Below are 17,727 nucleotides of genomic sequence, written 5' to 3' on the forward strand. Positions count from 1 at the left end.
AGGAAAATACGTCTGCAAAGGGGTATCAAAGCCAGGTTGGAGGGAGAAAAGCAAAACAGTGAAGACCATCAGGATGCTCTGGAGGTCACAGTGGTGGGAATAAAAGGGGGAAGGCATCAAAGTCACCACCCAAGTTCTAAACGTGGTGTTCAGGGTTGAAGGATTGTAACAAGGACGAAGGAAGAACCACTTTGGGAAGTGTCAGATAGGAGATGATTGAACTGGGAGAAACTGTGACTTTTAAAGCTATTTTATAGCTTGTACTCTATGCAGTCTTGGGATGTCCCCCCTCCCATTGCACAACAGGAAAGACCTAATGCAAAGAGATGGGGGCCCAGATCTAAATAGAAAGAGTAGTTGTTAGAGTAGTCCTTATAGTCTTAAGAATTGGTAATAATTCTTTTCTTACTGCTTTATTTTAAAGTTTTAACAGATCTTCTAGATATGATGCACCATCTTAGAGAAAAATTTGCTATTCCATCTCTTTGCCATTGTACAAACAAACAGACTTTACAAGTTGGGAGACTTCCTGTGGTGAATGGGGTGTCTCAGGTGAGTCAGAAGTCTTTAATTTTTAAAATTCATTTTTCAGATGAGTCAGCTTTCATAACTTTCAAACCCATATACATGACAATGTTTTGTTGGTTTGTGTTGCATAAATTATTACATAAGAAAATATAACCATTAATGTTGAATTTCTTTGGAGAATTGGAGATGAATTATTTTTACAATTCATAATTCTTCCCTCCAGGTTCTGCAGAATGTTCTTACTCACAGTAACAAAATTTCTCTGTGCCCACCTGAGGCTCAGCAGCTGGCTTCCCCTCAAAAGTCTGTGGCTACTGGAAATACTAGCCCTGAGAGTGATGTAAGCACCGACAGCAAGTTAACTCCTCCCGAGTCCCAGTCCCCACTTCATTGGTTAGCTGATCTTGCTGAACAGAAAGCCAGAGAAGAAAAGGAAGGTAATGACCTTGGGGATATTGGGAGAGGGGGGGAGTAGGGCTGGGCATTTCACATTCTAAAGTAATCTGCATGTCTTTTATTAACATATTTTTGAATTTCAGTGTATTTCCTACTTCCTTATGCTATAGATGTCTTCCTCTGGTGGCATCTGTATTTGAGTGTGCTAGAAGGGCCACCAGTGGATTGCATCCATAACCCCCACCCCACTTAGCTGTAGTGGCCTTCATTTGTCACAGGTACAGATTCACATGAATGTTTGACTTGTTGAGGAAAGTCTGTCTGTGTTCAGACTGTTTGTTTTCCAGTAAATAAAAATCCTAGAGCTAATAGCATGCTAATCCCCATCGAGAAAGTGAGGGCTGCTAATGTTAGTGGCACTTAAACACAGTGTTGTAGTCACATGAAAAAGCTTACAAGATGTTTTGTTTCAGAAAACAAAGAATGTCCCCTCGGAAAACCTGTGAATGAAGAACGAGATCAAGATAACTCTGATTCTCCCGACGGCACTAGCTCCCTTGCTGTGTCCCAGAATAACGAACAAGGATCCACCTTACGGGACTTGCTGACCACAACCGCAGGCAAGCTACGCCTTGGCTCCACAGATGCAGGCATTGCCTTCGCTCCCGTGTATTCCACAGCCGCCCCGGTGAGTTTGTTGCCACGTGAGTTGGTATTGTTCAGGGCCTTAGAAATTGAATTATTCTGGGTATTTTTGTCAGTAAAGGGTTTTTCTCACAGTATTTCCATAAATAATCATGAAACTAAATTACCAAACTTTTAAACATCATTCCTTTGTTGTATTGTACATTCTAATTTGTTTTAACTTAAGAAACTTTGAAACTGCATTTTGTAGAATCTTCCAATTAATGAATTAGTGTGAAAAGTTCCTTTTTAATTATGTGCCCAAAAAAAGGATGCAGAGTAATGGTACAGCTTTTAATTACCTAATTGATAGTGATTATTAATTGTTTTAGATATATTTTAAAATATTTTTCTCTCAAGATGGAACATTTTAAAGAAAGTGCTTTGATGTACAAGTTGTGCTTTTTTTTTTTCCTTTTTAAATCAAAAGAGCGCCAAAAGTGGAAGGACTGTGCCAAACATTCTCGATGACATCATTGCTTCAGTTGTAGAAAATAAGATCCCCCCAAATAAGGCCTCGAAGACAGAAGAAGGAAAAGAAGAAGAAACAGAAGGACCAAGAGAAGCGGAAGTAACAGGAGAAACAGAAGCAGCAGAAACAGCAGGAGAAACAGGAGAAGGAGAAGCAAAAGCAGAAGCAGCAGGAAAAGCAGAAGAAACAGGAGAAGCAGGAAAAGTAGAAGTAGAAAAAGCAGAAGCAGAAAAAGAAGCAAAAGCCTCAGAAGCAGCAGAAGCAACCCAAGAAGCAGAAGCAAGAGGAGCAACTGAAGAAACAAAAGAACCTGAAGTAGAAGTAGTTGAAGAAAGTGAAAAGGTGGAAGTAATACAAGAAGCAGAAGGAGGAGAGGAAGAGGATAATGATGACAACAAAACAATTATCCTAGAAGATGATGAGGATGATATAACTGGGGATGTGCCACATTCGTGGATAAGTGATAGAGAAGTCTTGTGGCTCCAAGATCACCAGAATTTTGAGAATTGGAAACTTTTCAAACAGTTCTGGAAACTAGCCCAGGTAAGTGGTTTTAGCAAAGCAAATACTTCCCCAAAAAGCTGCTTTGTGAATATAGCTTGGTATGTGTTCGGGTGTTAGTCTTGCCCAGTGGGTTCAGATTCATTGATCTCTATCAATGAGAACACTCAAAGAAAAGTATCAAAACATTTATGCTTTCTGGTTAGTTATCTCTGACCAGATTTATATGAATTAAGGTCAGAACATTCATTTGTTCTTTTTGTCCAGTCAGCAAATAGATTTGTGTGGTTCTAGCATTTGAGGTAACATGATAGAATAAAAAGAAAGGTGAATCTGAAATCAAAGGACAAGGGTTCTGCTTCTGCTCAGTACCCTCCACCTTTGCCATGTTCTTATTGACAAAAGTGGTCCAAAGTTAGTTATTGTTGTTTGAAAATTAACATTCAGTTGGATTAAGCATATAGGTGCTTGATTATATTTATCCTTCAAATATATATGTAAAAACCTCGAATGAGAGATTTCTCTGTTGTATAATTTGCCATTAGATGATGGATTTGGAAGGAAGAATGGAATCTTCCCTTTTTTTTTTTTCTTTTTAGTAATTTATTAAGAAGTTTCAGATAAGTTTTTTGAGGTGGAGGTAGACTAAGTTCATGTTAAGATTATAGCCAGTCTTGGGAGTTTACCTGATCCAGATGTTTTCTTATGATCCAGTTCCACATCTCAGGTGTTTGTCCCCCTCCAATCCATTTTCTGCCCAGCCACTTTAGCCTTTTACTTTAAATGCAGCTTTGACTTTTCCCCTCCCCCTGGTCAGAAACTTATTGTGACTCAGTTCATTATCTCTAGAACATGGCCTAAACTTTTTATTCTGAAGATTTCTAGCCTCCCTTTCCAAGCACTATCCACCTTTGTGTAGGTTTGACTACTGCCACATATAACCAAACTATTTAATGCTACTGTTCAGTCAAATCCAACTCTCTGTGACCCTGGGTTTTTCTTGGCAAAAGCACAGGAGGAGTTTATTACCTTCTTCATGTCATTTTTATAAATGAGGAACTGAGGCAAACAGGTAAGTGTTTGCCCAGTCACATAACTACAGAGCATCCAGAGCCAAATTGGAGCTCTTGAAGATGAGTCTTTGCGGTTCCAAGCCCAGTACTCTATAGATGCATTACCTGTTCAGTTACCAGATTCAGATACATTTAGCAAATCAAGTAGATTTATTTCCTTAACTTAAAAACTAGGATGTTTTGTCTTTGTGTGAGTGTTCTCTCCCTCCTTTTCATAGTCTTCTTGAGAAGGAGGAAGATGTGGAGATGAGGATTTTGGCTGATTTCACATGGGGAAAAGCTAGATTTGGGGCAAGAAGATACCACCAACAACTACTTGCTTCTCTTGCTTCCCTCTCATAACATCTTGTGTGTCTCCCCCCCCTCCCCCTTTTTTTTTTTTTTTTTTTTTTTTTTGGTTAAAAAGCCTGTAATGGTTTCTGGTCTGCACAAGAAAATGAACATGGGCTTATGGAAAGCAGAGTCGATTAGTCTTGCTTTTGGAAACCAACAGGCCGATCTCCTGAACTGCAAAGACAGCATTATTTCAAATGCCAACGTTAAAGAATTCTGGGATGGTTTTGAAGACATTTCAAGTATGTGATTTCTCTGTTATTTTGTTGTTGAATATAGCTTCAGAAGTGAAAGTTTGCTAATTAGTGATATTTCTAGAAGGCAATTAAATTTTGACAATATACAGATTGAAACAGTGTTGTCTATAAAATGAGGGCTGGGGAGGTTTGAGTTCTAATCATAAATACATCTTTAGTTATGTCATCTGTGAAAGAATTCTTTTAAGTATTCTGTCCCAGATTCATTTGGGGGTGATACTAAAAGCATTTCTTCCGTCTGATGAAGTAATAAAAGCAAAATATTTTGGAAAGTAAAAAAGTCACTCTACAAACATGTAGTATAATTGTTTAAAATAAATAAAAGGTTTAAAGAAATCCTCCCAAGGAGAATTTTATGGAATTATGGAATCATAAGAATAAGAATCAGGGAATCATTTCTTATGTTTTAGCCTCACAAAGAAACAGGCATCCTGACAGTTAAGCAATTGTGAATTTTTTAACATGTAGTAATCAGAATAAAACTTTGGAATGATCTCTCTTTTCTTCCTTCCTCTACATTGTTTAAAAAGAATAAGGCAATTCATTTTCTTTTTGATGATCACTGTATTTACAGAACGTCAAAAAATGAAAAATGGAGAAATAGCTGTTTTAAAACTGAAAGACTGCCCTTCAGGAGAAGATTTCAAAGCTATGATGATGCCGGCAAGGTATTATGGCAGATAAAGCTTGTTTATTAGTGGTACCACAGGGGATTGACTCCCAGGTGTAGGATAAATCTCTGCCACTCAGGCATTAAGGAAAAAGGCAGCTCCTATAAGGAAAAGGCTCAGCCACCTTAGCCTCCACTCAAACAAAGGGGATCTTTGGGTTTGGGGTTTAGGTTTAGAAGAAGACTTAATGGAATTCCTGCTCCTGGAAGCCCCCAAGGGAGCAAGCCTTGTGCTTTTGTTTGTTCTGCTGCCTTATTGTGCTTTTCTGAGACTATGATGAGGGGAGCGGGTGGCGTGAGTGGGGCCTGTTTAAGAATCTAGTTGGTCTGATTCTGGGTAAGAGATCATCCAGGAAAGTTGTCTCTGATTCCTTTTCCTGCTCCCTCTGGAATTTATCACTCATATTATTGTCCTCATACCCGGTCAGAGTCAAGGGAAAACTTTGACTACTGCCTGATGTTACAGAGATTTCCTGCCTTCTTGGCTCCTGGGGCTTATTGTGGAAGTTGGATGAGATATAAGATTGAAAGTACTTTGAAAATTTTAACTTCCCAACCAAATTTCAAATATTATAACATTGCAGGTATGATGATCTGTTTAAAAACCTGCCGTTACCAGAATATTGTAATCCTGAAGGAAGATTCAATTTGGCCTCCCATTTGCCAGGATTTTTTGTTCGTCCAGACCTAGGACCCAGGCTGTGTAGTGCATATGGTAAGTACTCCTCATTGCTGGGGAAAAAAAAACCATGGAACTTTTTGCACAGACACATGGCTGAATGCTCTGGTGATTTCCATTTAATGATAGGGCATTAAAAATGATTTTGTGTCTCTTACGGCCTTTCAGAACTTCTCCTAGTATTACCCTCTTTCTCTCTCTCCCTCCCCTGCCCTCCTTTTTTGTGGTATTCATCATTAGCTCAGTATCAAAGTTTGAAAAGAAGCACTTGCCTTGTGAGCTTTCTCCATGCTTAGGAATTTGTTACTTTTATAACCTATTAGGAGAAATTACTTTACTGCTACAAATAATGTAGTATGACCAAATAAAAGGAAAGAAAAGCCCATTGTACGAATTGTAAAATAATAATTAAAAATAATTTTTAAAAACCCCTTTTCAAATGTTCACATACTTTGTGAATTTGACCTTTTGTTTTATGGCATATTCTTTAAGTTGAACTAATTAGACCCAATGCAGAAATAATTTAGTCACTGTGAATTTGAATTGGGAGGATTATATAACAAGAGGTATAAAAATTAAATAAATATTCAGGACAATTCAAATATTATTTTAAACACAGGTGTGGCTGCTATTAGAGATCATGACGTTGGAACAACAAATCTTCATGTCGAAGTTTCTGATGTTGTCAACATTCTGGTTTATGTTGGTGTAGCCAAAGGAAATGGAGTGATCTCAAAAGCAGGTGCGGAGACCTTCCTTGAAAATTCAACTTGAGGTTTTTCTGGCTAATTATTGAATAACCATCCACATAATTACTTATTGTTAATAATGCCTGATGTCTTCAGGGCTTTAACATGTGTTGAAAATACTTTGATCTCATTTAGTCCTGATACTAACATTAGAAGGTGGTTAGTAGGAATTTTTCCTCTGCAATATGCTGACATGGGGTGAGAAATGCAGCGCAGGAAAAAGCAACAACATTTGGCAACTGAATGGATTTGTGAGATGAGTGAATTAAGAAGGTTGGGATAACAGCAGTCTTGTAGATCTGAACAACTTAAGAGGAGAAAGGGAAAATTCAGAAGAGGAGAGGCTTGAGGAAGAAAGGTTAATGATTTCTCTTTTGGAAAAGTTGAATTTGAAATCAGTCTTAGGCAAATTGATGCTGTGGGACCAGAGCTCATGAGGGAGACTGGGACTGGCTATGTTATTAAATGAGTTATTAGAATAATGAAACCCATAGAGTTATGGAGGCACCAAGAGAGTGGAGAGACAGGGCCTTGTGGTACAGTCACAGGATATAATGAGCCAGGGAGAAAAGACTGTCAGTTCAGAGATCATTGATAACTTTGAAAAGCACAGTTCCTGTTGGATAATGAAGTTAGAATCTAGATAGCAGAAGTTTTTGGGAAATAAGTAACAGGAAGACGTGTGGAGACAAGCATAGGGCAGCTTTTTCTAAACTTTTGGCTAAAAAAGAGAGGAAGGATTCAGGTTGAGAAATTGTGGGAGAATAGTGGGGTTTGTTGTGACGTCTGTGCATGTTGGCACTTTTTTTTTTCCTGAGGTAATTGGGGTTAAGTGACTTGCCCAGGATCACAGAGCCAGAATTTCTGAGACCAGATTTGACTCGGGTCCCCCTGAGTTCAGGGCTAGTTCTCTATCCACTGCACTACCTAGCAGACATGCATGCATGACTGGCCGCTGAGTTGCCAGAGATATTCTGGAAGAGGGAGGGAGGATATAGTTAAAGAGGCGCAGTGGTATTGAGAAGAGGTGGGGGAGCAAATGGAAGATAAGTAAATAGAACATATGGGGGAGGTAAAACTTTGAGCCATCTCATTATTGGAGCTTAGTAAAGAAAAGAGAATCTCTGGGGGTGTTTGGGATGTTCTTGTCTCGTATTTAGAATTTTTTTTTTAAATAACAAAAACATTAATCATTTGGTAAAAATAACAAAGTGATTAAAATCCCTACACCTATATTTATCACAAAATGTTCATCTTCATGTGATGAGTAAGTTTGTTTCTAACATAAAGTTTCTCAAAATATACAGTATCAATGGCAATGTTCCCATTCATTCTTTCAGCCACTAAGCAAGATTTCTCTCTTTATAACAGTTACAGTAACAAACTCCATTTCACATGACTAGTAGGAGTCTGCAACTATTACTGAGTATGTATTCTTTGATAAACCAGAGATTTCTTTACACACTTTCAAATTCAAACCCTTGTTTCAGTGTATTTTCATAAGACTAGTCTATTAACTGTATCTTACTCAGAGAAAAACAAAATATATGTTATCCACAGCAGGTGAGTTCTTATTCTTTTCCTCTGTTGAAATATGTAGGTTCCCAAAGAGTAACAAAAATTAATTTTGTAGGAGTAAGAAGCAGATCTTTATTTCATTTGCAGGACTGGGTTTGTTTATTTAGACAATTATAAGGTCTTTCCTTCTGTTTCATTTACAGGGTTTTTGCTAGTTTAAATAAACTATCATCTGCAGTTCTTTTTCACGTGTATTGTGAGTCAGATATTAATTTGGGGGCCTTTTACTGATTTAGTTAATTTTCAGAAACATCCACCAAATAACACAGAGGAATATTTTGATACAAAAAGAATTCTCCCATTACTTTCAAAGCTGTTCTGATTGAGCTTCCTTCTGACCTTAATTTCCGTTCTTTTCTATGCACTTTGTTAATGTAATTTTTTTCAATTAACAACCATTTTCTTTTTTTAACCTCCCACACATACCAAGATTTAAAAAAACAACCAAACCTTTTAACAAGTATGGGTAGTCAAGCAAACTTACACCTTGATTGTGTCCAGAAACATGTCTTGAGTCCGGGATCCCTTGGGCAGAGTTGGGTAGCTTGTTATAGGTAGCTTCTTATATCTTCAAGCCTCTGGAATTGTGAATGGAACATTGTATTGATCAAAACTCTTTTAAGTCTTTTGAAGTTGTTTGTTTTTGTCATTATATGCATTGTTCTCTTGGTTCGACTTACTTCACTCTGCATCCGTTCATACAAGCTTTCTCAGGTGTCTCTGAAACCATCCATCTTTTTGTCTTATGGCATGGCGTTGTTCCCTTTATCTTTGTAGACCGTCATTTATTGCACTCTTAGCCAGTTAGGCTAAGTTCCCAAGGGGGAAATGGCTCACCAACATATGCTCAGTATGTGCACTTTAAAGATGTTTCCATTTATTGATTCGGCTTCTGTCAGTCTGTCTGCCTGCCTGCCAGCCTCTCCCTCTCCCCCTCACTCTTTATTTCCAAGAATTCCTAATCTAGGGTTTGTGGACTTTTTTTATGCATATGCACAGGCGTATGATTCTGCTCACACACATACACGGAGGTGACTATCTCATTGTCATTGGTTTCCTGTGTAATCCTGTGCATTTTATTTTATTCATTTAATCACATTCAGAGAAGAGCAGTGACTTTACTTATTCCAGAGCGCACAAAAAGGACAGTCGCTGCTCTTGCAACCTTCATTTAGGCTTTTTTTCAGTTGTTCCAGTGTATATTCTTTCCAAGATAATTTATCACAGAGAGATTATTTCACCTTTTTTTTAATAAAGATAAAAATATTAAAGACATTTAATGTTGAAAATGTCAAACAAGTGATTCTGGGCTGGAAGACCCAGTTTCAGATCTGCCCTTGGACACTAGTCGTGTGACTGCATCAGTCACTTAACCTGTCTGCCTCTGGTGCCCCATCTGTCTAATACAAGAGAATAGTAAACAACACCCGCCTTGCAGGGTTGTGAGGATCAAATGAGATGCTTTAAGGGCTTTACAAATCTTACAAAACTAGTCATAGATGCTGACGGCAATTGCTGCCTATTACTACATTATCTCAGTGTTCAAAGTGTCGAGACTTTTTTGAGGGAAATCAGCTTATCACGCAGTGAACATAATGAAGCAGAGAGAAGTCACTGACATTCTGTAAGTTTGAGCTTCCACATTTTACATTTAGATGCATTAACCAAGGCCCCAACTCGGCTCTCTGCGTGGCCTTCCAAGATGCCCTCCCTGCCATATGAAGTAAGAGACCTGGCCACGCTCACCATCACTGTCAGTGAATGTGGCCCTTTCCTCAGCTGGTTTGCATTTGGTTTTCATTTGTTAGAAGCATGTGTTTCCTACACTTTTGGCTTTGGGTGATAAATTATCCCTTGAGATCTGCTTTGGAAAGCTCTTCTTTAAACCAGCCCAACCTGTTTTACAAGATTATTGTGAGAGTCAAATTGGAGAATGAGGATGTGCTGGGAAGAGAGGGTCCAGTCTCTCGGCATGACTACGATCCTGATAGAGCTGTGGGGGTCCCTCTGGCTGCCAATGGCTGGCGCCTCCTTGGTTGGCTCTGTTCCTAGGGGCTGGCTTATCTGGGCTCTCCTCTGCTAGAGCTGGGGCTCTTGGAGTGGGGTGGCAGTGTATACTCTTCTTTGCTGACGGCCTTTCCTTGTACCATGGAAAAGCCAGTTTTACAGAAGATGAGAGAGCCATTCTGTTCCAGAGGCCAGCTCCTCTTCTCCCCCCCCCCCCCCCCCCCCCCCCGCAGGGCTAGGGCTGCCCCACTCACTGGTGCCGGAGTCTCTCATGTAATGAAGAGACCTTGTATCTCCCTGGAGCCGCACTCGAGAAAATAAGAATCCCTCCCAAACCTAGGGCTTTATTAAGGAATACCTGAACAAACCAGGCCCAGGCCCCAGAGGCAGCGTGAGGCCGACTTCTGAGTGTTAAAAGCCACCAAACGAGCAAGGCCACTTAAGCAAAAGGAAACAGGACAGCATTAAAAGAGTGTGACTTCTAATTGGATGAAAGATTAGGGACTTTTTAGCTTGGGAGGGGAATTTTTTTGGTAATGTCTCTGAGGTACGGACTTATTTTCTGGGTCAGAAGGTATGGAACAGTTTGATAGCCTTTGGGCACTGTTACAAATGGCTCTCAGAACATTTGGGTCAGTTCACAACTCCACCAACAGTGCATTTGGTGTCTAAGTTTTCCTGTATCCCTTCCAACATTTATTTATCACTTTCCCTTTCTGTCATCTTAGCCATTTGATGGGCATAAGGAGGCACTGGCAGCCAAGCGAGGTGGGGCCAAACAGGAAAAGCCCTGTGGAAAGTTATTTATTTCACTTCCCTGGGCCTCCTTTTTATCACCTATAAAGTAAAGGCTCTTAGACCCTATGTTGGAATACTCGCTTAGCTCCAGATGTGTGATCTCTGAGACCGTGCTGTAAGGGAGAGAAAGTGAGCCCGGCTGGGAAGTCCCAGGACTTCCAGACTTGCCTCTGATCCATAGCAGCGGCTCAGCTGACCGGACATGTCTCTGCCTGCTGTGGCGTTGCCTCGGCCCTCTAAAGACGCACTCTTCTCTCCTCCTCCTTTTCCAGAGATATGTTTGTGCAGAGATTGATGAGGGTGCTTCTGGTTCCTTTTCTGTTGTGATCAGAAATGGTCCCAATTGTATTTCTGTTCCCTTTGGGTATATGAAGGCATGTGATTGAGAAGGGCAGAGGGTGAGGACGGGAGGATCCGATCTCTGGCAGCTGGGTCTGAAGGCTCCTCCGTGGTGCTTGAGGGCTCACAGCAGTGGCAGGAGGCTTGAAAAGCCCTTTCCCTATTGCAGGCATCCTGAAGAGATTTGAAGAGGAAGACATGGATGAACTTTTAAAGAGAAGACTTAAAGACTCCACTGAAACTCCCGGTGCTCTGTGGCACGTCTTCTCAGGCCAAGATACCGACAAGATAAGGGCGTTTCTCCTGAAGGTGTGTGTGCTCTGGGGGCTGGGAGTGTGGGGGAGCCGAGAGGCCAGAGATGGCCCAGGTCTCAGTCTGGAGAGCCATGTGTTGTACGGTAGTTTTTTATGTTAGTGCTGGTTCTGCCATCCCAGATTGTGCAAACAATGCTGAGCCCTGGGCTGGGTATAGAATAGATACCACATAAATGCCTAGCCCTTCCTTCTTCCCGATCCCTCAGGCTTGGCTCCTGGCTATGATCCTTGGCCCTAATTCTGTTCTCCCCTCCCCCACAACCACCCCTGTCTGTGCTGTTGATGAGGCAGTTTCACCTCTGCAAGGGCTCTCCTCTGGTCCTCTGGTGCAGACACTGCAGCTGCCCGCTTCAAGGCTCTAATCCCCTGTGGTTCTCTATCCAGCCACAAAAGGCACTTGCCTACTTTGTCTCCCCCACTGAGGTCATGTGTGGATTTCTCTGTTGGTCCCTCACCTCCTCTGGACTTTCTCTGACCAGATGTGCGTTTTCTCTGGCCGTCCCCAGGGCACAGAGCCTTCCCTCCTCCTTCCTCTCTGGCTTCCTTCCGATCCTCCTCAGTTTCTCCCTGTTACATGAAGCCTTCCTCAGCCCTTCTGAGGGCAGGGCCTGGCACGGTGCCCCTCGGAGGTGTTCAGTAAATGTTAAGAGGCGCCGTTACACTTGGTTGCTTTAGGATAAACATGTCAAGATATTTAACAAAATAGATAAAAATACAATTGAGTGTAGATATTGTTAATGTGGTTTTATAAATCAGTGCACTTTCCCCAGGAATCCGAAGCTATAAAAGTTTTTGAGTTTGGCATCAGCTGCAGGGAACTTAAGCCACTGAATTGAATGATGCCTTAAAAAGTTGCCAAGAAGACAGAAAATGGCTCCCCATGGTGTCCGTTTGCTTTCAGGCCTTTCATTTCCTGGAAGGATTAGTCCATACTCTGCCTCGTTCTCTCTCATCAGTCAGGAGAACGTGACTCTCTGCCTCTGCTCAGAGGTTTGTCCCACAGCCTGCTACCGTGACGCCACCTGCTGCAGCGGGGCACCGTTTGGTGGTCTCATTTATGTCAATTTTAAGTGAAAGGTTGCAATTTCCTATGTCGTGTTAAAATCAGGCTCAAGCTGGGAAAAGATATGAGCCAGATGATGACCAATTTACTCCTCTCCACTCCAGTGTTTGCTAGCCTAAGGGAGACATTTATCCTCGGGTCTCCAGCTTTTTGACGGGATCTTGTTTTTAGTGAGTTGCTTTGGCTAGAGACCTGGGCAACAGGAATCCAAAGGGGACACAGAGCAGCAGCAAAGGAGCATGTCACCTTCAGCACGCACAGTCAGCTTCCTGTCACTCTTTTTGAGCCCGGATTGGGATCTCTTTTCTGTTTGACTCAAAATCTTGAAAACGGTGGAGTTGCTTTAAAGACAGACTGGTCCCTGTGGGTGTGTGATCTATGTGTGTGTCACTCTGCTTTCCAGATTGCAAAAGAACAGGGCCTCGAAACCCTACCCGAACATGACCCTATCCGTGACCAGAGCTGGTATGTGAACAAAAAACTCCGTCAGAGGCTGCTGCTGGAGTACGGAGTGAAGACTCACACGCTTGTCCAGTTTCTTGGTGATGCAATTATTCTGCCAGCAGGTGCACTGCACCAGGTAAAGACAAAACCTCATTCATGGTACCTGCGACAGAGGGGCGGGGGTGGGCCAGACCAACCTTTGGCCGCACGAGGGATTGATTCTGGTCCAGGGGAATCGCTTGCACGTTGTCATCCTCCATTAGAGCTCCTTCAGAACAGGGGCCGAAAGTAGTGTTTCAGAGCAGGTGGGGCATGAGCCCAGGTGGGCCTGACTCCAAATGGAAAATCATTTCAGGATCAAGTACCAACAGATGGGAAGCTGGGGAGCTTCGGCTATGGGGTGCCACCTTCTGCCATTCACTAAGCAAACCAGAGGAGCCAGAGATCAAGCCAAACCCAGACTCACTGATTCTGGGAGAGTGAAGGACAGAGACAGCTGAAGTCCCTGGGGTCATCCGAAGTGCTTGCTTATGCTTGGGCTATTCTTCTGCCTAGCAAAAAGCAGGTCCCCTTCCCGCCTTTTGGTAGTAATGTCCATGAACAGTGAAATGGTCCCAAAGCTGGGGGTGGGGGGAGGAACACAAGTCGTTGCTGGAGAAGAGATGAACCAAACCAAAGGATTTCTCCCATTGAAGGTCACATGCAAATATCCTTGCTTTCCGAGAGCTGCAAACTTAGAGCTGACATGGGCACCTCCTGGGATTCTCCATTTAATACAATGCTTTAGTTTTCCTCAGACTTGAGGCCAGAAGGCCACGGGCCCTCTCTCCCTCTGCCCTTTGATCGACCTTGAACAAGTCATTTTCCTAGTCTTTTCCTCTCTCCTTTGTGCAAGCCGCCTGGGCCCTGCCCTGCTGAGACATCCCTGGGTGACTTTCCCCGGACCGACCTAGTACAGTGCTGCGACGCCTCTGGACCCTAAAGCTCTGGGAAAAGAGTCTTTGGCACCTTGCGGCCCCCCTGAGTTCCAGAGCACAGGGTTTTCACAATTTTATGTTTTCTTTTGGGGACAGGTGCAGAATTTTCACAGCTGTATTCAGGTGACTGAAGACTTTGTGTCTCCAGAGCATCTTGTACAATCATTTCACTTAACACAGGAACTAAGGTTGCTAAAGGAAGAAATCAACTATGATGACAAACTGCAGGTAAGGGCTGGATACCCGAGGATCGCCATATTGCCCAAGTCCCAGGGGTGCTCTTCACCCCTGGGCACGGGCGGACGGGGCGTTTTCATTTAGTGATGTTCCAATTGGGTGACTGGCATTTCCCCATTTCTTTCAGGTCAAAAATATCTTATACCATGCAGTTAAAGAAGTGGTCAGAGCTTTGAAGACACATGAAGAGGAACTGGAAGACTTGGAGGAAAATTAAGTGCTCTTCGATTGGATTGGGGCTTGTGGGCTCCTATATGAAAATCAGTGTGCACATTTATTTAAGTTTCACAAAACCATCAGTGCCAAGAAATCTATTAAGAGTATTGCTTGTTATTGGCACCATAGTAACGTATTTATAGGTTCATGTGTCCCAGTTGTTGTGTTTTAATGTTAATTGTAACCGTGAGTGCAGCTCTGCTGCTGTGTCTGTATTATAGTGTACATGGAGTTTGTGAAAATGTAATGTCAGATTGAAAATGATGTATTTATTTTTTTGGGAAAAAAAGACAAAAAAAAACCCGCCCCCCCCACCCAAATTTCATGCTATATTGTCGATGTAAATGTGATCCTTGTACAGTTTGCTAAAATTAAGCTGATATTTTTCACTACATTTTTTTTTTGAGACAGTTAAACTGTGAGAGTTATTTTAGTCCACAAACACCAGCTATTGCCTGCACTTGGGAAATTGCTGATTCGCACAGCAAATTCATAATCTGAATTTTACTGCCAAATAAGTGTAAAGTTTGTAAAGTAAAAAATATATAAACGTAGATGTGTTACAGACCCTTCAATACTTTATTGAAGTTATTCAGTGTACAATTAAACATTTTCAAAGGTGTAATTTATTTAAAAGTGTCTCATTTTGGTAAAGTTTATGTGGAACTTTTAAAGTTAAATATTAAACTTAAATATGCTATGTAAATATATACATATATATACATTCAATGATGTATTTTTTTAAAACATTGGCTTGCTTTATTTGTTGAAGTGCAAGTGTTACACATGGCTTTGTACATTGACGTTAAAAGGGGTTTTACATTTTCCATTAAAGTGACTTTATCTGATGTTGCTTTGCTCTCTGTTTCTCCAGTTTGTGCACTGGATGGTGTTGGTAGAAAGCGTTTTCTTGAAGCTATGCGATGTTTTCATTTTCATGCCTTTCCCCTTCTCTCTCTAGTTGTTTTCTTGGAAAAATAGACTAATTGCCCGTTTGTATAGGACTATGTGATGAAGAATATATGGTTCATTTGGTGTCTTTTGGGTTGTGTGTATTTTCTTTCAATGTGTGGGGAAACTAAAATTGGCTTGGGGATTCACTTCTAAAGTATCACAAGTATGAGAAACAATAAAATAGAAGTTGAAAGCCAGAGTTTGTACTGTGACTTTATTGCGTCACCAGCGCTCACTAGTCCTCACATGTAGCTCACCCTGGCAGAGCCCTCCTGACCTGCCCCTGCCCACCCCCTAGGTGCCCCTAGGCCCAAGGGTGTGTGGCCCCTGCCTCCGCCTTTCTCCTGTCCTGGAGTCCGCTCCCCCTCTGTCATCTGGCCCCAGCGTCTCTCCAACCCCTGTGCTCCACCGCCACCTCCGGGCTTCTGTTCATCCTTCCTAGCTTAAGGCCCTGGCACAGTGGGCAGAGCCAGCCCAATCCAAGTTCTCTCCTACCTTTGTAGCTTGGACCACCTAATTTGGGCTGTGGAGCCTTCTCATCTGTAAGATGAGATTGGATCGGAAAGATTTTAATGGCCAAGCCCTCTCCTCTTCCTGGAGAAGTCACGGGGGGCACAGAGAGCCTCTTAAAGCCAATGCACACGCCCACACCCCCCACAGCGCCAACTTTCCTTGGGAGAAGGGCTCAGCTGGCAGCCTTAAGAGGGAGGGCAGCCTTTCCTGGCGGGAGCTTCAAAAGTGAAGGGCGGGAGATTCCCCTGGGTCAAAGGAGACAAATGGGAGGGGCGTTTCTAAGGTGAAAGTTAAAACACCCACACTTCCCTTAACATGGAGATTGCTCATATCCATCCCGTACCTCCCAGGTAGAAGCAAAGTTCTTCCAGTGCCTTAGAGGCCTAGAGCCCCAAGTGGGACACCCAGCACCCCCATACTTCAGCCATCACACAAGCCCTTTGCTCTCCATTGTCACTAAAGGATGACGGTTATTCTGTCCATCCTCCTTATTACCTTTAGTGTTTATGTGGGATTGGGACCCTCAAACTCTGTGCAAGACCTCCCCCCAGTGGGAGCCCATTCCGTGCCAACCTAGACCGTGAGCCCCTATGCCCCCGACTGCATTTAGTCCTGATGGTGAAGGGACCCTGAAACTAAAAATCCTTGAAGGAGAAAATCTCCTTCCACTCTGCCTCAGGGAGGGACCCCCGAGGGGAACAAGACAAACAGCTTCATTCTGCTATCTGGGGGGGGGGGTTCAGTCCACAGCAAAAGAATTCCAACCCTATGCAATTAAAGAAACTCATTGAATTCCACTCAAATTCAGCTCAAGCTGAAACCCAGCTTGTAGATGAGCCAAATTGGGACTCCACCCACCAGCTCCCTTCAGCTTGGAGCCAAAGCTCCTATTAGAAAAGAGCCAGTCTAAACTCTCTTTGCAGAGGTTCTAAACGTGCCAGCTATGCCAAGGAGCCTCTGCCCACTGGATAATATTCTTTTCCAGTGCCACCCTCTCTTTACCCTCACCCATTTCCCTAACAAGACTTTATCGTCTGTTGGGATTTCTAACCTTACTTCCCAATCCCTAGAATTAAACCTCTTTTATCAATCTAGGTTTTTGGGTCTGTAAATTCCTTTACAGAGAATTTCTGCACTGCCAGAAGGGGGTTCCCCAAAACTCCCTACCCTTGCGTCGACTCCCCAGGGGTGCAAGGGAGCCAAATGTCTCCATTTGATTCCCTGAACCTGCCACTAGGCCTTATCATTTAAATCCCTGAATGAAGAGGGGACCCCAAATTTAAAATCCTAGATAAAGTGGTTTACCCAGGTGGGGCTGGTTAAGTCTTGAGCTAAAATGTAGATCTTCCATTCAATTCAAATCAAGCTGGAGCAGCCCCATCCAGAGCAACCCCCTGCTGGGAGCCAACTTGAGCTGTCCCAGCCCCCACTAAGACATTCAATATAAAAGAGCCTGTCTAAAACCCTCTCTTTGCAGAGGTTCCAAACATGCCTGCTATGCCATGCTTGGCACGCCAAGGGCCTCTGTCCACTGGAATATTCTTTCCAGTGCCATCCTCTCTTTACCCATCACCTATTTCCCTAACCACACTTTCTGCCCTTTCTGTCAGGATTTCCAACCTTACTTTCAATCCCCATAATAAACCCTTTTATCAATCTGGGTTTTGGGGTCTGTAAATTCTTTTACAAAGAATCTCTTTGTCACCAGAAAGGGGGTCCCCAAAACTCCCTATCCTTGCCCCAAATCCCAAGGTGTGCAGGGGAGCCAAACCTCTCCCTTTGGTTCCCTGAACCCCGAACCTGCCACTAGGCCTTATTTAACTCCCTGACCACCAGAAACCCTAATCACATTTTGGCTCCCTAAATATAAACCTCGTTTGGTTCCATACAAAAAGGAACCCCCAAACCTGAACCTCATCATATTTTGGTTCCCTGACCAGGAACC

General features: G+C 42.6%; 1 protein-coding gene across 11 annotated transcripts in view; it reads left to right on the top strand.

Annotated features, from left to right (window-relative positions):
* JMJD1C (jumonji domain containing 1C) overlaps positions 1 to 15,466 on the top strand; it is a 175,019-nt gene extending 159,553 nt beyond the window's left edge. For all 11 annotated transcript variants that reach the window (XM_074296616.1, XM_074296619.1, XM_074296617.1 and 8 more), the window contains 12 exons: positions 425 to 552; positions 752 to 965; positions 1,398 to 1,612; positions 2,039 to 2,623; positions 4,061 to 4,229; positions 4,819 to 4,912; positions 5,499 to 5,629; positions 6,213 to 6,335; positions 11,234 to 11,373; positions 12,845 to 13,021; positions 13,959 to 14,090; positions 14,227 to 15,466. In XM_074296616.1, coding sequence (XP_074152717.1) covers positions 425 to 552; positions 752 to 965; positions 1,398 to 1,612; positions 2,039 to 2,623; positions 4,061 to 4,229; positions 4,819 to 4,912; positions 5,499 to 5,629; positions 6,213 to 6,335; positions 11,234 to 11,373; positions 12,845 to 13,021; positions 13,959 to 14,090; positions 14,227 to 14,316 — 2,198 coding nt within the window. In that variant the 3' untranslated portion in view covers positions 14,317 to 15,466. The remainder of the gene's footprint in view (positions 1 to 424; positions 553 to 751; positions 966 to 1,397; positions 1,613 to 2,038; positions 2,624 to 4,060; positions 4,230 to 4,818; positions 4,913 to 5,498; positions 5,630 to 6,212; positions 6,336 to 11,233; positions 11,374 to 12,844; positions 13,022 to 13,958; positions 14,091 to 14,226) is intronic.
* Positions 15,467 to 17,727: the final 2,261 nt, after the last annotated feature.

Source organism: Sminthopsis crassicaudata, chromosome 2, assembly GCF_048593235.1.
Source record: "Sminthopsis crassicaudata isolate SCR6 chromosome 2, ASM4859323v1, whole genome shotgun sequence".
Classification (NCBI taxonomy): Eukaryota; Metazoa; Chordata; class Mammalia; order Dasyuromorphia; family Dasyuridae; genus Sminthopsis; species Sminthopsis crassicaudata.